General features: G+C 50.7%; 1 protein-coding gene across 1 annotated transcript in view; it reads right to left on the bottom strand.

Annotated features, from left to right (window-relative positions):
- CTIF (CBP80/20-dependent translation initiation factor) overlaps positions 1–11,658 on the bottom strand; it is a 118,069-nt gene extending 106,411 nt beyond the window's left edge. The window contains exons 1-2 of the mRNA XM_009996563.1: positions 11,479–11,658; positions 9,175–9,258 (exon numbers count right to left, since the gene is read on the bottom strand). Of these exons, the coding sequence (XP_009994865.1) occupies positions 9,175–9,258; positions 11,479–11,658 (264 nt within the window). The remainder of the gene's footprint in view (positions 1–9,174; positions 9,259–11,478) is intronic.
- Between the last annotated feature and the right edge of the window lie 171 nt (positions 11,659–11,829).

The raw sequence follows: 11,829 nt of genomic DNA, 5'->3' as shown, positions 1-11,829 counted from the left end.
TCCAGACCCACTCCTGGAACCCAATCCTAGCCAAGATCCTGCACTCCCAGTGCTCCTGTGATCCCACTTTTCCTGGAAACAACAAACATGTCACCTTGGTCAAGGGCAATGCTGTCCTGCACCCACAAAACCCACCAACCCGAGAGCTCCAGCTCCCAGACCACATGTGGAAGCACCTACAAACCAAAGTCATGATCAGTTCCTTGATTTTGAGGCTCTCCTGGAATCCTTTAACATATTCTACTTACACATTGCAAAGAGATGACATTGTGGGAGGCTTTGGTGAAGAAAAGATTTCTCCATATGTATGCATGGGGGAAAAATAATTCTTAGCTCCTCTATCTTAATGAAGATTAATTAGGCACATTCATCAACCTCACATCCTCCAAATTTCCTCAAGAGAATTTGGACCATGCCCTTAAAAACATCCTTTAACTTTTGGTCAGTCCTGAATTGGTCAGGCAGTTGGATTAGATTATCATTGTAGGTCCCTTCCAACTGAAATTGAACACTCCCCTGGGAGTGTTGAAGGGCAGGTTGGATGGGGCTTGGAGCAACCTGGGCTGGTGGGAGGTGTCCCTGCCCATGGCAGGAGGGGTGTAACTAGATGATGCTTAAGGTCCCTTCACACCCAAACCATTTTATGATTCTATTCTGTTCCATATCCTTAATTCCTCTCCCAAACCCAAATCAACTTCTCCATCAGTTTTCCCCTCTGCTTAGCCCACTGGCAGAGCCCAGCTTCTCCTACACCTGAAAACCCTCAGAGTTCACCAGAAGGTACACAAATTACTATTTTTGCCCATTAAGAAGCTGTGTCCATTGTTCTCCTTTATACTTGTGCTGTCAGCAACCTGCAGGTTTTTTGTTCAGGCACACCATGCAAGATGAATCATCTGAAAACCAGAAGAACTCACCTGTCCAGTTCTATCTACCCAAACATCTCATGAGGTGCTTGGGAAGAAAGGTGGATGTTGTCAGGGTAATTGCTCCAAAAGCTTTGCTTAGAGGCTTGGGAAAAACCTTTTAAGTGACCTAAAATGATTAAAACCCCATGAAATCACAGAGTGCAGAACATTCAACTCTTTCAAGTACTCTGAACATCTGGGAAGAGCTGACACTGAAAGAGGGTTTCTCATGTCTCAGACAGCCTCGTGGGGCTACCTGAGTCCCTGCAGACACTGCCATGGGCAAGGGCAGAGTCACCTTGGCCTTCATGAACCAAAAGCACTCACCAGGAGGGCAAGGTGTGGACTCTTCTTTGCACATGACAGCCAAGTCCAGGTCACAAATCTGGGGGCACAGCTCAGGTCCCAGCTCTACCACTACCACCTGGCTTGGATGGGGCAAGGAGACAGCAGCACAGCAGAACTTAAGCTACCTAAGGTGATGCTACCCAGAGGTCCAGGATGTATCTTCGGGCATGTGAAAAACATATGTACCCAACATGAAGGACTGGAAGCAAAATGTTATTAGTATTGGCTTCTGCTGCACTTTCTCCATCCTCAAACCTAGCAAGTCTCAAGGAAGCTCAAACATCCTGTGGTTACTACAGCCTAAAAATAGTGGTGGGTTCAAAAGAGGTCAACTGGTTTTCAAGTTGTATATAGATGAAATTTGAGAGGTTGTGGTTATTCCCATGAGATGTCACACCAAGAGCAACAAGAACTTTCTTCCCCCCTTGCCACACTGGGACCTGAATCTCCTGATAGATTATGAAACTGAGATTTTCTTCGAGCACCAGGAGTTCTCAAAATGCAAATCATAGAGTCATAGAATGGTTTGGGTTGGAAGGCACATTAAAGATCATCCAGTTCCAACCCCCTGCATGGGCAGGGACACTTCCCACCAGCCCAGGCTGCTCCAAGCCCCATCCAACCTGCCCTTCAACACTGCCAGGGATGGGGCAGCCACAGCTTCCCTGGGCAACCTGGGCCAGGGTCTCACCACCCTCACACCAAAGAATTTCCTCCTCATGTCTCACCTCAATCTCCCCTCTTCCAGTTTTAATCCATCCCCCTCATCCTCTCCCTCCCTGCCCTTGTCCCAAGCCCCTCCCCAGCTTTCCTGGAGCCCCTTCAGGCACTGGAAGCTGCTCTAAGGTCTCCCTGGAGCCTTCTCTTCTCCAGCCTGAACACCCCAACTCTCCCAGCCTGTCTCCAGAACAGAGCTTTTGAATCATCTCTGTGGCCTCCTCTGGACTCTCTGCAGGAGCTCATTTTTCATTTATAATATCTCATTTACGTGTATGGATGAGGATGAGGAGAAGCACTGAGAGCACCTAAAATGCACGGAGAACTTAAGTCACACCAGCAACAAGCTCCTGCTCAGGTCTTGGAGAAAATGGCTCAAGTCATCCCTTTTCCTGCCAAGAGCTTCAGCACTTGTTGACCTACTCAACCAAATCTGGAAGAAGAATTGAGACCTCAAAGGAAACTCAGTTACTGCACATTTCATGAAAACAGAGCACGGGAAGGTTCCCCTTCAGCAGGCAGACCAACATCACCCTGTCTGCTCTACACAAATGGAAAGTGAGAGTGATGAGACATCCTCCCACTCAAGCCACTAGTGACACCAGGTCTAGAAAACACCTTTCTCCACCCTCTGTAAGCAGCAACAGCTCTCCTAAATCAGGCAGCAAAGCAGTGAGGAATTTCAGTTCCAGATCTTCAGCCATTCAAGAAGGTGTCTGCTTCACAAGGGGTGGTTCTGCTTCATGTGGTGGATCCCAAACAGAAGTCCCAGAAAAAATAAATCCAGGACTTGATTTCTTTCCCAGAAGTCCTCTCTGACCATAATTAACAAGGAGGCAATGGCACGCAGGAACTACAGGCAGAAAACCATTAAGTGACTGGTTTTCTCAGAGCTGCTCTTTGATCATAGGCAGGTCACCCCACTTCAAGGTTTAATTTCTTCCTCCATCAGACAAGGCTACACCAACCTGCATTCACTGGCAAAGCCTCAGAGCAACTCCCTGTCTTTCACTTTCTCCCTTTCGTTAGAAAAAGAGACCAAGGTGACTGCAGCATCTATCTTCTTGTCCCAGGTCTTCAGTGTGGTGGCCAACCTCAACAAAAAGCAGTGTAAAAATTAGCCCTGGGCTATGACATAAGGAGGTTGATGAGATGGAGAACCTCAGACTGCTCCCAGGATCATTTCTTCTGTTTTGCTGAGCAAGAAAACCACCAGGGCTCAGACTGGGACCCAAGGATAATGGAATGAGCATAGAATCATAGAAAGGTTTGGGTTGGAAGGCACATTAAAGATCATGTAGATCCAACCCCCTGCATGGGCAGGGACACCTCCCATCAGCCCAGGTTGCTCCAAGCCCCATCCAACCTGCCCTTCAACACTGCCAGGGATGGGGCAGCCACAGCTTCCCTGGGCAACCTGGGCCAGGCTCTCACCACCCTCACACCAAAGAATTTCCTCCTCATGTCTCACCTCAATCTCCCCTCTTCCAGTTTTAATCCATCCCCCTCATCCCATCCCTCCCTGCCCTTGTCCCAAGTCCCTCCCCAGCTTTCCTGGAGCCCCTTCAGGCACTGGAAGGTGCTCTAAGTTCTCCCTGGAGCCTTCTCTTCTCCAGGCTGAACACCCCAACTCTCCCAGCCTGGCTCCTGAGCAGAGCTGCTCCAGCCCTCCCAGCATCTCCGTGGCCTCCTCTGGACTCTCTCCAGCAGCTCCTTGTCCTTCCTGTGCTGGGGACCCCAGCCCTGGCCCCAGCCCTGCAGGGGGGTCTCAGCAGAGCAGAGCAGAGGGGACAATCCCCTCCCTGGCCCTGCTGGCCACACTGCTGGGGATGCAGCCCAGGACACGGGTGGGTTCTGGGCTCCACCGCACGGTGCCGGCTCATGGGGAGCTTCTCAGCCACTGTCAACCTCAAGTCTTCTCATCAAGGCTGTTTTTAATCCATTCTCTACCCAATCAGTATTTGGGCATGGGACTGTCTTGACCAGGGTGCAGGATCTTGCACTTGGCCTTGTTGAAGTTCATGCAGTTTGGATGAGCCCACTGAAGCCACACATGGGCTGTTTAACCAGTACCTGGAAATGAATTACATCTCTGGTTGGGAGATCCTACCAGCCTCTTCACAAGCAGTGTCCACCCACTCTCCAGAGCTGATCTGGTTAGTCAAGGATTTGGGGCATTACACACTGCCTACTGATGTCATTGGATTTAAGCTGACAGGTGGGTGATTTCACTGCTAACTTGAGAAGTTTAAATGACAGTGGTGCTGGTCACAGGAGCCTCAGTCTGCTTCTGGACCTAGTGACCCTTTAGTGTGAGGGTGGTGAGAGCCTGGCCCAGGTTGCCCAGGGAAGCTGTGGCTGCCCCATCCCTGGCAGTGTTGAAGGGCAGGTTGGATGGGGCTTGGAGCAGCCTGGGCTGGTGGGACGTGTCCCTTCCCAGGCAGGAGGGTTCAACTCTCCCTCTGCCACACCTGAAGATATAGGACAAAAAAGCAGAGCTGCTTTGTTTTTTGTTGATGTCCTTTCCATGAGAGAACCTGGGATGGAACTCCTGCTTTTCATGTACCAGGAGCTCGTGTGGTACCAGAAGTCTTTGGCTTCCTGAATTGCTCTCAGAAATGTATCTAAGAGCTTCCTACTTGAAACAGTCTCACCAGGGGAATGCAGATCAAATATTATATAAAAATCTTCCCACTGGATCTCTTCAGAAAGAAATGACAATCCAAATCTTCCAAAAAATAAATAAATGATGTCAGATTATTCCATTATCTGAACTTCCCTCATTGAAAGAGGTGACACAGTGTTCAGAGAGGATCTTGTGTATGGTGATGGGGTGGCCTTCACCCCAGAGGTTCACATGATGCTAAGAGAACTTCTGGGGGGTATCAATGAAATGCAGGTGGGTTTGGGGGAGCACAGTAGTGACTAGCAGCCAGTGGAAGCTTTGAGAGTAGGAAACCAGGAGAATTCTAGATGAGCTGGATAGATTATGAAACTGAGATTTTCTTCCGAGCACCAGGAGTTCTCAAAATGCATCTCATAGAATCACAGACTGGTTGGGGTTGGAAGGCACATTAAAGATCATCCAGTCCCAACCCCCTGCATGGGCAGGGACACCTCCCACCAGACCAGGCTGCTCCAAGCCCCATCCAACCTGCCCTTCAACACTGCCAGGGATGGGGCAGCCACAGCTTCCCTGGGCAACCTGGGCCAGGGTCTCACCGCCCTCACACCAAAGAATTTCCTCCTCATGTCTCACCTCAATCTCCCCTCTTCCAGTTTTAATCCATCCCCCTCATCCCATCCCTCCCTGCCCTTGTCCCAAGTCCCTCCCCAGCTTTCCTGGAGCCCCTTCAGGCACTGGAAGCTGCTCTAAGGTCTCCCTGGAGCCTTCTCTTCTTCAGGCTGAACATCCCCAATTGTCTTAGCTTTCACTCATTTATCAGTAAGAACAAGAGAACTTCTTGCCTGAACAGAAGAACAATATTTTGCAGCTTCTCTTTCATGCCAAGGAAAATTTGTTCCTTGCTGTTAAAAGAAGCTCAACATGGAGAGAGAGAATTATTAGCTCTGCTGGAGGGTTGGGAGAGAGCCTAGATGCAGGGAAAACAGCTCCATTTTGGAGGAAATGAAATAGGGACCTTCAAGATCATCCAGTTCCAACCCTCTGAATGGGCAGGGACACCTTCCACCAGACCAGGTTGCTCCAAGCCCCATCCAACCTTTTTGTTGCTCCTTTTTGCTCCAAGCCCCATCCAACCTTTTTGTTTGCTCCTTTTAATTTGCAAGTTGAATTCTGCTGCTTTTTGAAGGAAAAGGGAATGTTAATGCATTGCAGGTCCCCCCAAATTCAAGGCCAACATCTCTGTGCCCTCTGAATTCAGCAGCCTTTGCTGCAGAAGCTTTGGAGTTGTAGCTCCTGGGATCCTCACCTGGGTCCCTGGAGATGGGTTAATTCACAAAGCAGCCTGCCTTGGCTAGCAGAAACCCCAACCAAAACAGGTGCTTCATCCCCCAGACCACTGGGGGAGGGGAAAGGAATTAAACCTGCCCCCAAGCCTCATCCCAGCAGCTCTCCAACACAGCTCTGCTCAAGAAGCAGCTATGACCAAAACAGGAGCTGCCCTATGCACAAGGGTCTTCCTGCAAGGGTCTTCCCGGCTTCTCCTGACAGATCTCACAGGGGGACTTAAGTCTGAAGGACATGAAGCAGGGCAAAGGCACCAAAACCCACCAGTCTCAAGCCCCAACTCCAGTAGGGACATCCACCAGCCACAGCAACTACAAATGTTGCTTCACCATTCCCTGCAGCCAGCTCCATCTTGTATGTCCTTGGTCAAACGCTTCACAGGTCTCAGGGTGGCACAGCAGCTCCTCAACCAAGTGACCAAACCCACACCTCCACCCTTGCCAACCTTCTCCCATGCTGGTGCTTGCACAGAGGAGGCAAAGCCACCTCCAGCAATGCCAACAGCACTTGACAAATACTCATCACTGGTGTTCACACCATGTACAACCACCAAAACCATCTCACACCTGGCTTCTGTCGCTGCCAACCCAACACAGGTTCTCAGCAAGTGCAATTTTGCTTCTTCTCCCAGTTCATCTTCTTAACTATTTAACCCTCTCCCCTGCAACACCACTTTTGGGTTCCACCTACTCCCCCAGAAGGCACATAACCAAGAAGCACAGCTACTCAAATCTCCCTCACCTACATCTTGAACTTTCATGTTCTGATGCTACAAACAGGTCCCTCACACAGCTGGCAATAATGAACTCTTCAGGAATAAACAGACCATTCCTCCCCCTCATCCCATCCCTCCCTGCCCTTGTCCCAAGTCCCTCCCCAGCTTTCCTGGAGCCCCTTCAGGCACTGGAAGCTGCTCTAAGGTCTCCCTGGAGCCTTCTCTTCTTCAGGCTGAACATCCCCAATTGTCTTAGCTTTCACTCATTTATCAGTAAGAACAAGAGAACTTCTTGCCTGAACAGAAGAACAATATTTTGCAGCTTCTCTTTCATGCCAAGGAAAATTTGTTCCTTGCTGTTAAAAGAAGCTCAACATGGAGAGAGAGAATTATTAGCTCTGCTGGAGGGTTGGGAGAGAGCCTAGATGCAGGGAAAACAGCTCCATTTTGGAGGAAATGAAATAGGGACCTTCAAGATCATCCAGTTCCAACCCTCTGAATGGGCAGGGACACCTTCCACCAGACCAGGTTGCTCCAAGCCCCATCCAACCTTTTTGTTTGCTCCTTTTAATTTGCAAGTTGAATTCTGCTGCTTTTTGAAGGAAAAGGGAATGTTAATGCATTGCAGGTCCCCCCAAATTCAAGGCCAACATCTCTGTGCCCTCTGAATTCAGCAGCCTTTGCTGCAGAAGCTTTGGAGTTGTAGCTCCTGGGATCCTCACCTGGGTCCCTGGAGATGGGTTAATTCACAAAGCAGCCTGCCTTGGCTAGCAGAAACCCCAACCAAAACAGGTGCTTCATCCCCCAGAACCTTGTTCCAGTGCCTTGAAGCTAGTTGAAGACCACTAGGGGAGGGGGAATGGATTAAAACTGCCCCCAAGCCTCATCCCAGCAGCTCTCCAACACAGCTCTGCTCAAGAAGCAGCTATGACCAAAACAGGAGCTGCCCTATGCACAAGGGTCTTCCTGCAAGGGTCTTCCCGGCTTCTCCTGACAGATCTCACAGGGGGACTTAAGTCTGAAGGACATGAAGCAGGGCAAAGGCACCAAAACCCACCAGTCTCAAGCCCCAACTCCAGTAGGGACATCCACCAGCCACAGCAACTACAAATGTTGCTTCACCATTCCCTGCAGCCAGCTCCATCTTGTATGTCCTTGGTCAAACGCTTCACAGGTCTCAGGGTGGCACAGCAGCTCCTCAACCAAGTGACCAAACCCACACCTCCACCCTTGCCAACCTTCTCCCATGCTGGTGCTTGCACAGAGGAGGCAAAGCCACCTCCAGCAATGCCAACAGCACTTGACAAATACTCATCACTGGTGTTCACACCATGTACAACCACCAAAACCATCTCACACCTGGCTTCTGTCGCTGCCAACCCAACACAGGTTCTCAGCAAGTGCAATTTTGCTTCTTCTCCCAGTTCATCTTCTTAACTATTTAACCCTCTCCCCTGCAACACCACTTTTGGGTTCCACCTACTCCCCCAGAAGGCACATAACCAAGAAGCACAGCTACTCAAATCTCCCTCACCTACATCTTGAACTTTCATGTTCTGATGCTACAAACAGGTCCCTCACACAGCTGGCAATAATGAACTCTTCAGGAATAAACAGACCATTCCATATTTCTTCCACTTGATCACAGAGCAATAAGCCCCTGGTCAAATCATCCATCCCCACATTGGAATGCTGCCCACCTCGCATGGTTTTAGTGGGAGCAAGGTTTGGATGCCAAGGGACACATCTCCCCTTCCATGGGAGAAGGAAAACTGGCAGCAGGGGCAGACAGAATCCCAGAATATTAGGGGTTGGAAGGGACCTCTGAAGATCATCGAGTTCAACCCCTCTGCCAGATCAGGACCAAAAAACCACACACAACTAGGGCAGATCATTCAGAAAGGCATCCAGACAGGTCTTGAAAGTCTCCAGAGGAGACTCCACAACCTCTCTGGGCAGCCTATCCCAGGGTTCTGTCACCCTCACAGCAAAAAACTTATTTCTGATGTTGAGGTGGAACTTCCTGTGATCCAGTTTGAATCTGTTGCCCCTCGTCCTGTCAAAGGGCACAAGTGACAAGACCTTGTCCTGCCTTCTTGATGCCCTCATGTATTTATGGACACTAATAAAATCCCGCCTCAGTCTTCTCCTCTCTAGACTGAAAACCCCCAGGTCTCTAAACCTTTCCTCATCAGACAGATGTTTCAGTCCCTTCATCATCCTTGTAGCCTCCCTTGGACTCCCCCCAGCAAATCCCTGTCCCTCTGGAACTGGGGAGCCCAGCACTGGACACAACACTCCAAGTGAGGTCTCACTAGGACAGAGCTAGAGAACCTCCCTCAATCTGCTGGACTCACTGTTCTTAATGCACCCCAAGATACCATTGTCCTCCTTGGCCACAAAAACACACTGTTGTCCCATGGAGAACTTGTCTACAACAAGACTCTTGAGTTGCCAGACCAGGCAGCCCAAGAACATCAAAAGTTGGGTGAGGAACAGCTAAACACAACCCCTACCTGATTGTGTTGGTGAGATGAGGAGCCCTTCCCTCGGGATGGGGAACAGTTGCCATCCAGCTGCTCAGTACAATCTGCCGTCCACTGGAAAAAAGGGATGGAAAAAAAAAAACAGGGATTAGAAAAAAAAAAGGGAGGCAAAAAACCAGGGATTGTGACAAATAATAGCAGGGCTGGGAAAAAACTGCTGTGTCAGACCACAGAGCGCAGCAAACATCATCCAGCCACAGGCATCAGCGTAAGCGGGAGGCCTCCCCTTTTGGGGGATGATCTCAAAGGCTTTGGCTTCAAAATGCTCCACTTGCTGATGGTGAGCAGAGGGAATCACAGACTTGTCATGAGTGGAGAGGACCTCTATGATCACTGAGTCCAACAGTTAGACAAAAGCAAACAAACAAACCAAGAAACCCAACAACAAAACCCAAACAAATAAAAAAATTACACCACACAACCTTGGCCATTAAAGCGTGTCCAGAAGGACCAAGTCTAGAGGGCTTTTGAGTCCCTTCAGGGATGGAGCCTCCACCCCTGCCCTGGGCAGCCTGGGCCAGGGCCTGACAACCCTGGCCAGCAAGAAATGCTGCCCAACATCCCAGCTCAGCCTCCCCTGGCACCACTGCAGCCCATTTCCTCTTGTCCCATCCCTTGTTCCTGGGGAGCAGAGCCTGACCCCCCTGGCTCCAACCTCCTCTCAGGCAGCTGCAGAGCCAGAAGGTCTCCCCTCAGCCTCCTTTGCTCCAGCCTGGACACCCCCAGCTCCCTCAGCTGCTCCTCCTCACCCTTGTGCTCCAGACCCTGCCCCAGCTCCCTTGCCCTTCTCTGGACACGCTCCAGCCCCTCCATCTCCTTCTTGTCCTGAGGGGCCCAGACCTGACCCCAGGATTCCAGATGCCCCCTCCCCAGGGCCCAGCACAGGGGGACCAGCCCTGCCCTGCTCCTGCTGGACACACCAGTGCTGACACAAGCCAGGATGCTGGTGCCTTCTGGGCCACCTGGGCACTCACTGGCTCATGTTCAGCTGTTTTCAACCAACAAACACCCCCAGGTCCTATTCCTCTGGGCACTTTCAAGCCACTTTTCCCTGGAATGTCAGTTTTGGGGAGCATTTTGAGGTTCTGATTGACCTTCTGGGCTTGGTTGTTTCACAAACATGCCTGTACATATGGATGGAAGTACATCTCACTACCAAGCATCCCTCTGTTGCAGCCCCTGCAGCTCTTCCCAATCCCTCCAGGATTTTTTTATCATGGTGAAAGCTTGGGATGGAGAGACACATCCTTCATCTACAAATAAAATGTCTTTCCTTTGTAAACCCTGGAGAAGTCTTAAAGCTCCGGGCCATGCACCTTGAGAGGATGGAAAAACAAACCACAGTTGGCAGGAGATCTCCACCAACTGGCTGAAGGCCTCAAATGTGTTTGAAGTACCAAACTGCTCCAAAACCCAAGCTCTACTTAAATCCAGCTTCACACTCTGATGCTTGAAATGCTGCTTCAGCTGGATGTGCATCTCCAACCCAGATGCTGGTGAAGACCTAGGGAAGAACAATCCCATGTACCAGTACAGGTTGGGGGCTGAGCTGCTGGAGAGCAGGGTAGGAGAAAGGGACCTGGGGGTCCTGGTGGGCAGAAGGATGCCCATGAGCCAGAAATGTGCCCTTGTAGCCAAGAAGGCCAATGGCATCCTGGGGTGGCTTAGAAAGGGGGTGGTTAGTAGGACAAGGGAGGTTCTCCTCCTCCTCTGTTCTGCCTTGGTGAGGCCACATCTGGAGTGTTGTGTCCAGTTCTGTGTCCCTCAGTTCCAGAAGGACAGGGAACTGCTGGAAAGAGTCCAGGGCAGAGCCACAGAGATGATGGAGGGAGGGGAACATCTCCCTGCTGAGGAAAGGCTGAGGGAGCTGGGTCTGTTGGGCTTGGAGAAGAGGAGACTGAGGGGCCACCTCATCCATGGGCACAAACACGTTCAGGGCAGTGTCAGGAGGACAGAGCCAGGCTTTGTGCAGTGGTGCCCAGTGATAGGACAAGGGGCAATGGGTGCCAACTGGAGCACAGGAGGTTCCACTTAAACATCAGGAAGAACTTATTTTCTGTGGGAGTGACAGAGTCCTGGAACAGGAAGCCCAGAGAGGCTGTGGAGACTCCTTCTCTGGAGACATTCAAACTCACCCAGACACGTTCCTGTGTGATGTGCTCTGGGTGACCCTGCTCTGGCAGGGCGGTTGGACTGGGTGATCTTTCCAGGTCCCTTCCAACCCCTAAGGTTCTGTCATTCTGTGATCTCCAGCCCCTCTCCCACCTCACCCACCTGCGAGACGTGGGACTGGGTCTTCTCACTCTCTCCATCCCCCTCTCCTTTATCCGTCAGCAGCCCCTGGACCTGGTACTCCAGGACGTAGCTGTCGATGAAACGCTCCAGCTCCTCGATCTCCTGGGAGAGGCTGCTCCCCGCCTCCGAGGAGGCCGATGCCACCGACGAGTTCTCCATCCCTTCTGGGGAGATGCTGAGGACAGAGGGGGCCTGAGAAAGCCAAATGAGAAAAAGAAAAAAAAAGAAAAAAAAAAAAGGTCAAGAAATTAATTCCTAGTCATGATGAAAAGGTTGATTAAGGAGCAGGCAAAGCCTGCTGGTTACCATGCAGGTGGTCACATCTGTAGA

Source organism: Chaetura pelagica, unplaced genomic scaffold (genome assembly GCF_000747805.2).
Source record: "Chaetura pelagica isolate M959 unplaced genomic scaffold, ChaPel_1.0 scaffold370, whole genome shotgun sequence".
Taxonomy (NCBI): Eukaryota; Metazoa; Chordata; class Aves; order Apodiformes; family Apodidae; genus Chaetura; species Chaetura pelagica.
This window is presented reverse-complemented; position numbering and strand designations above follow the sequence as displayed.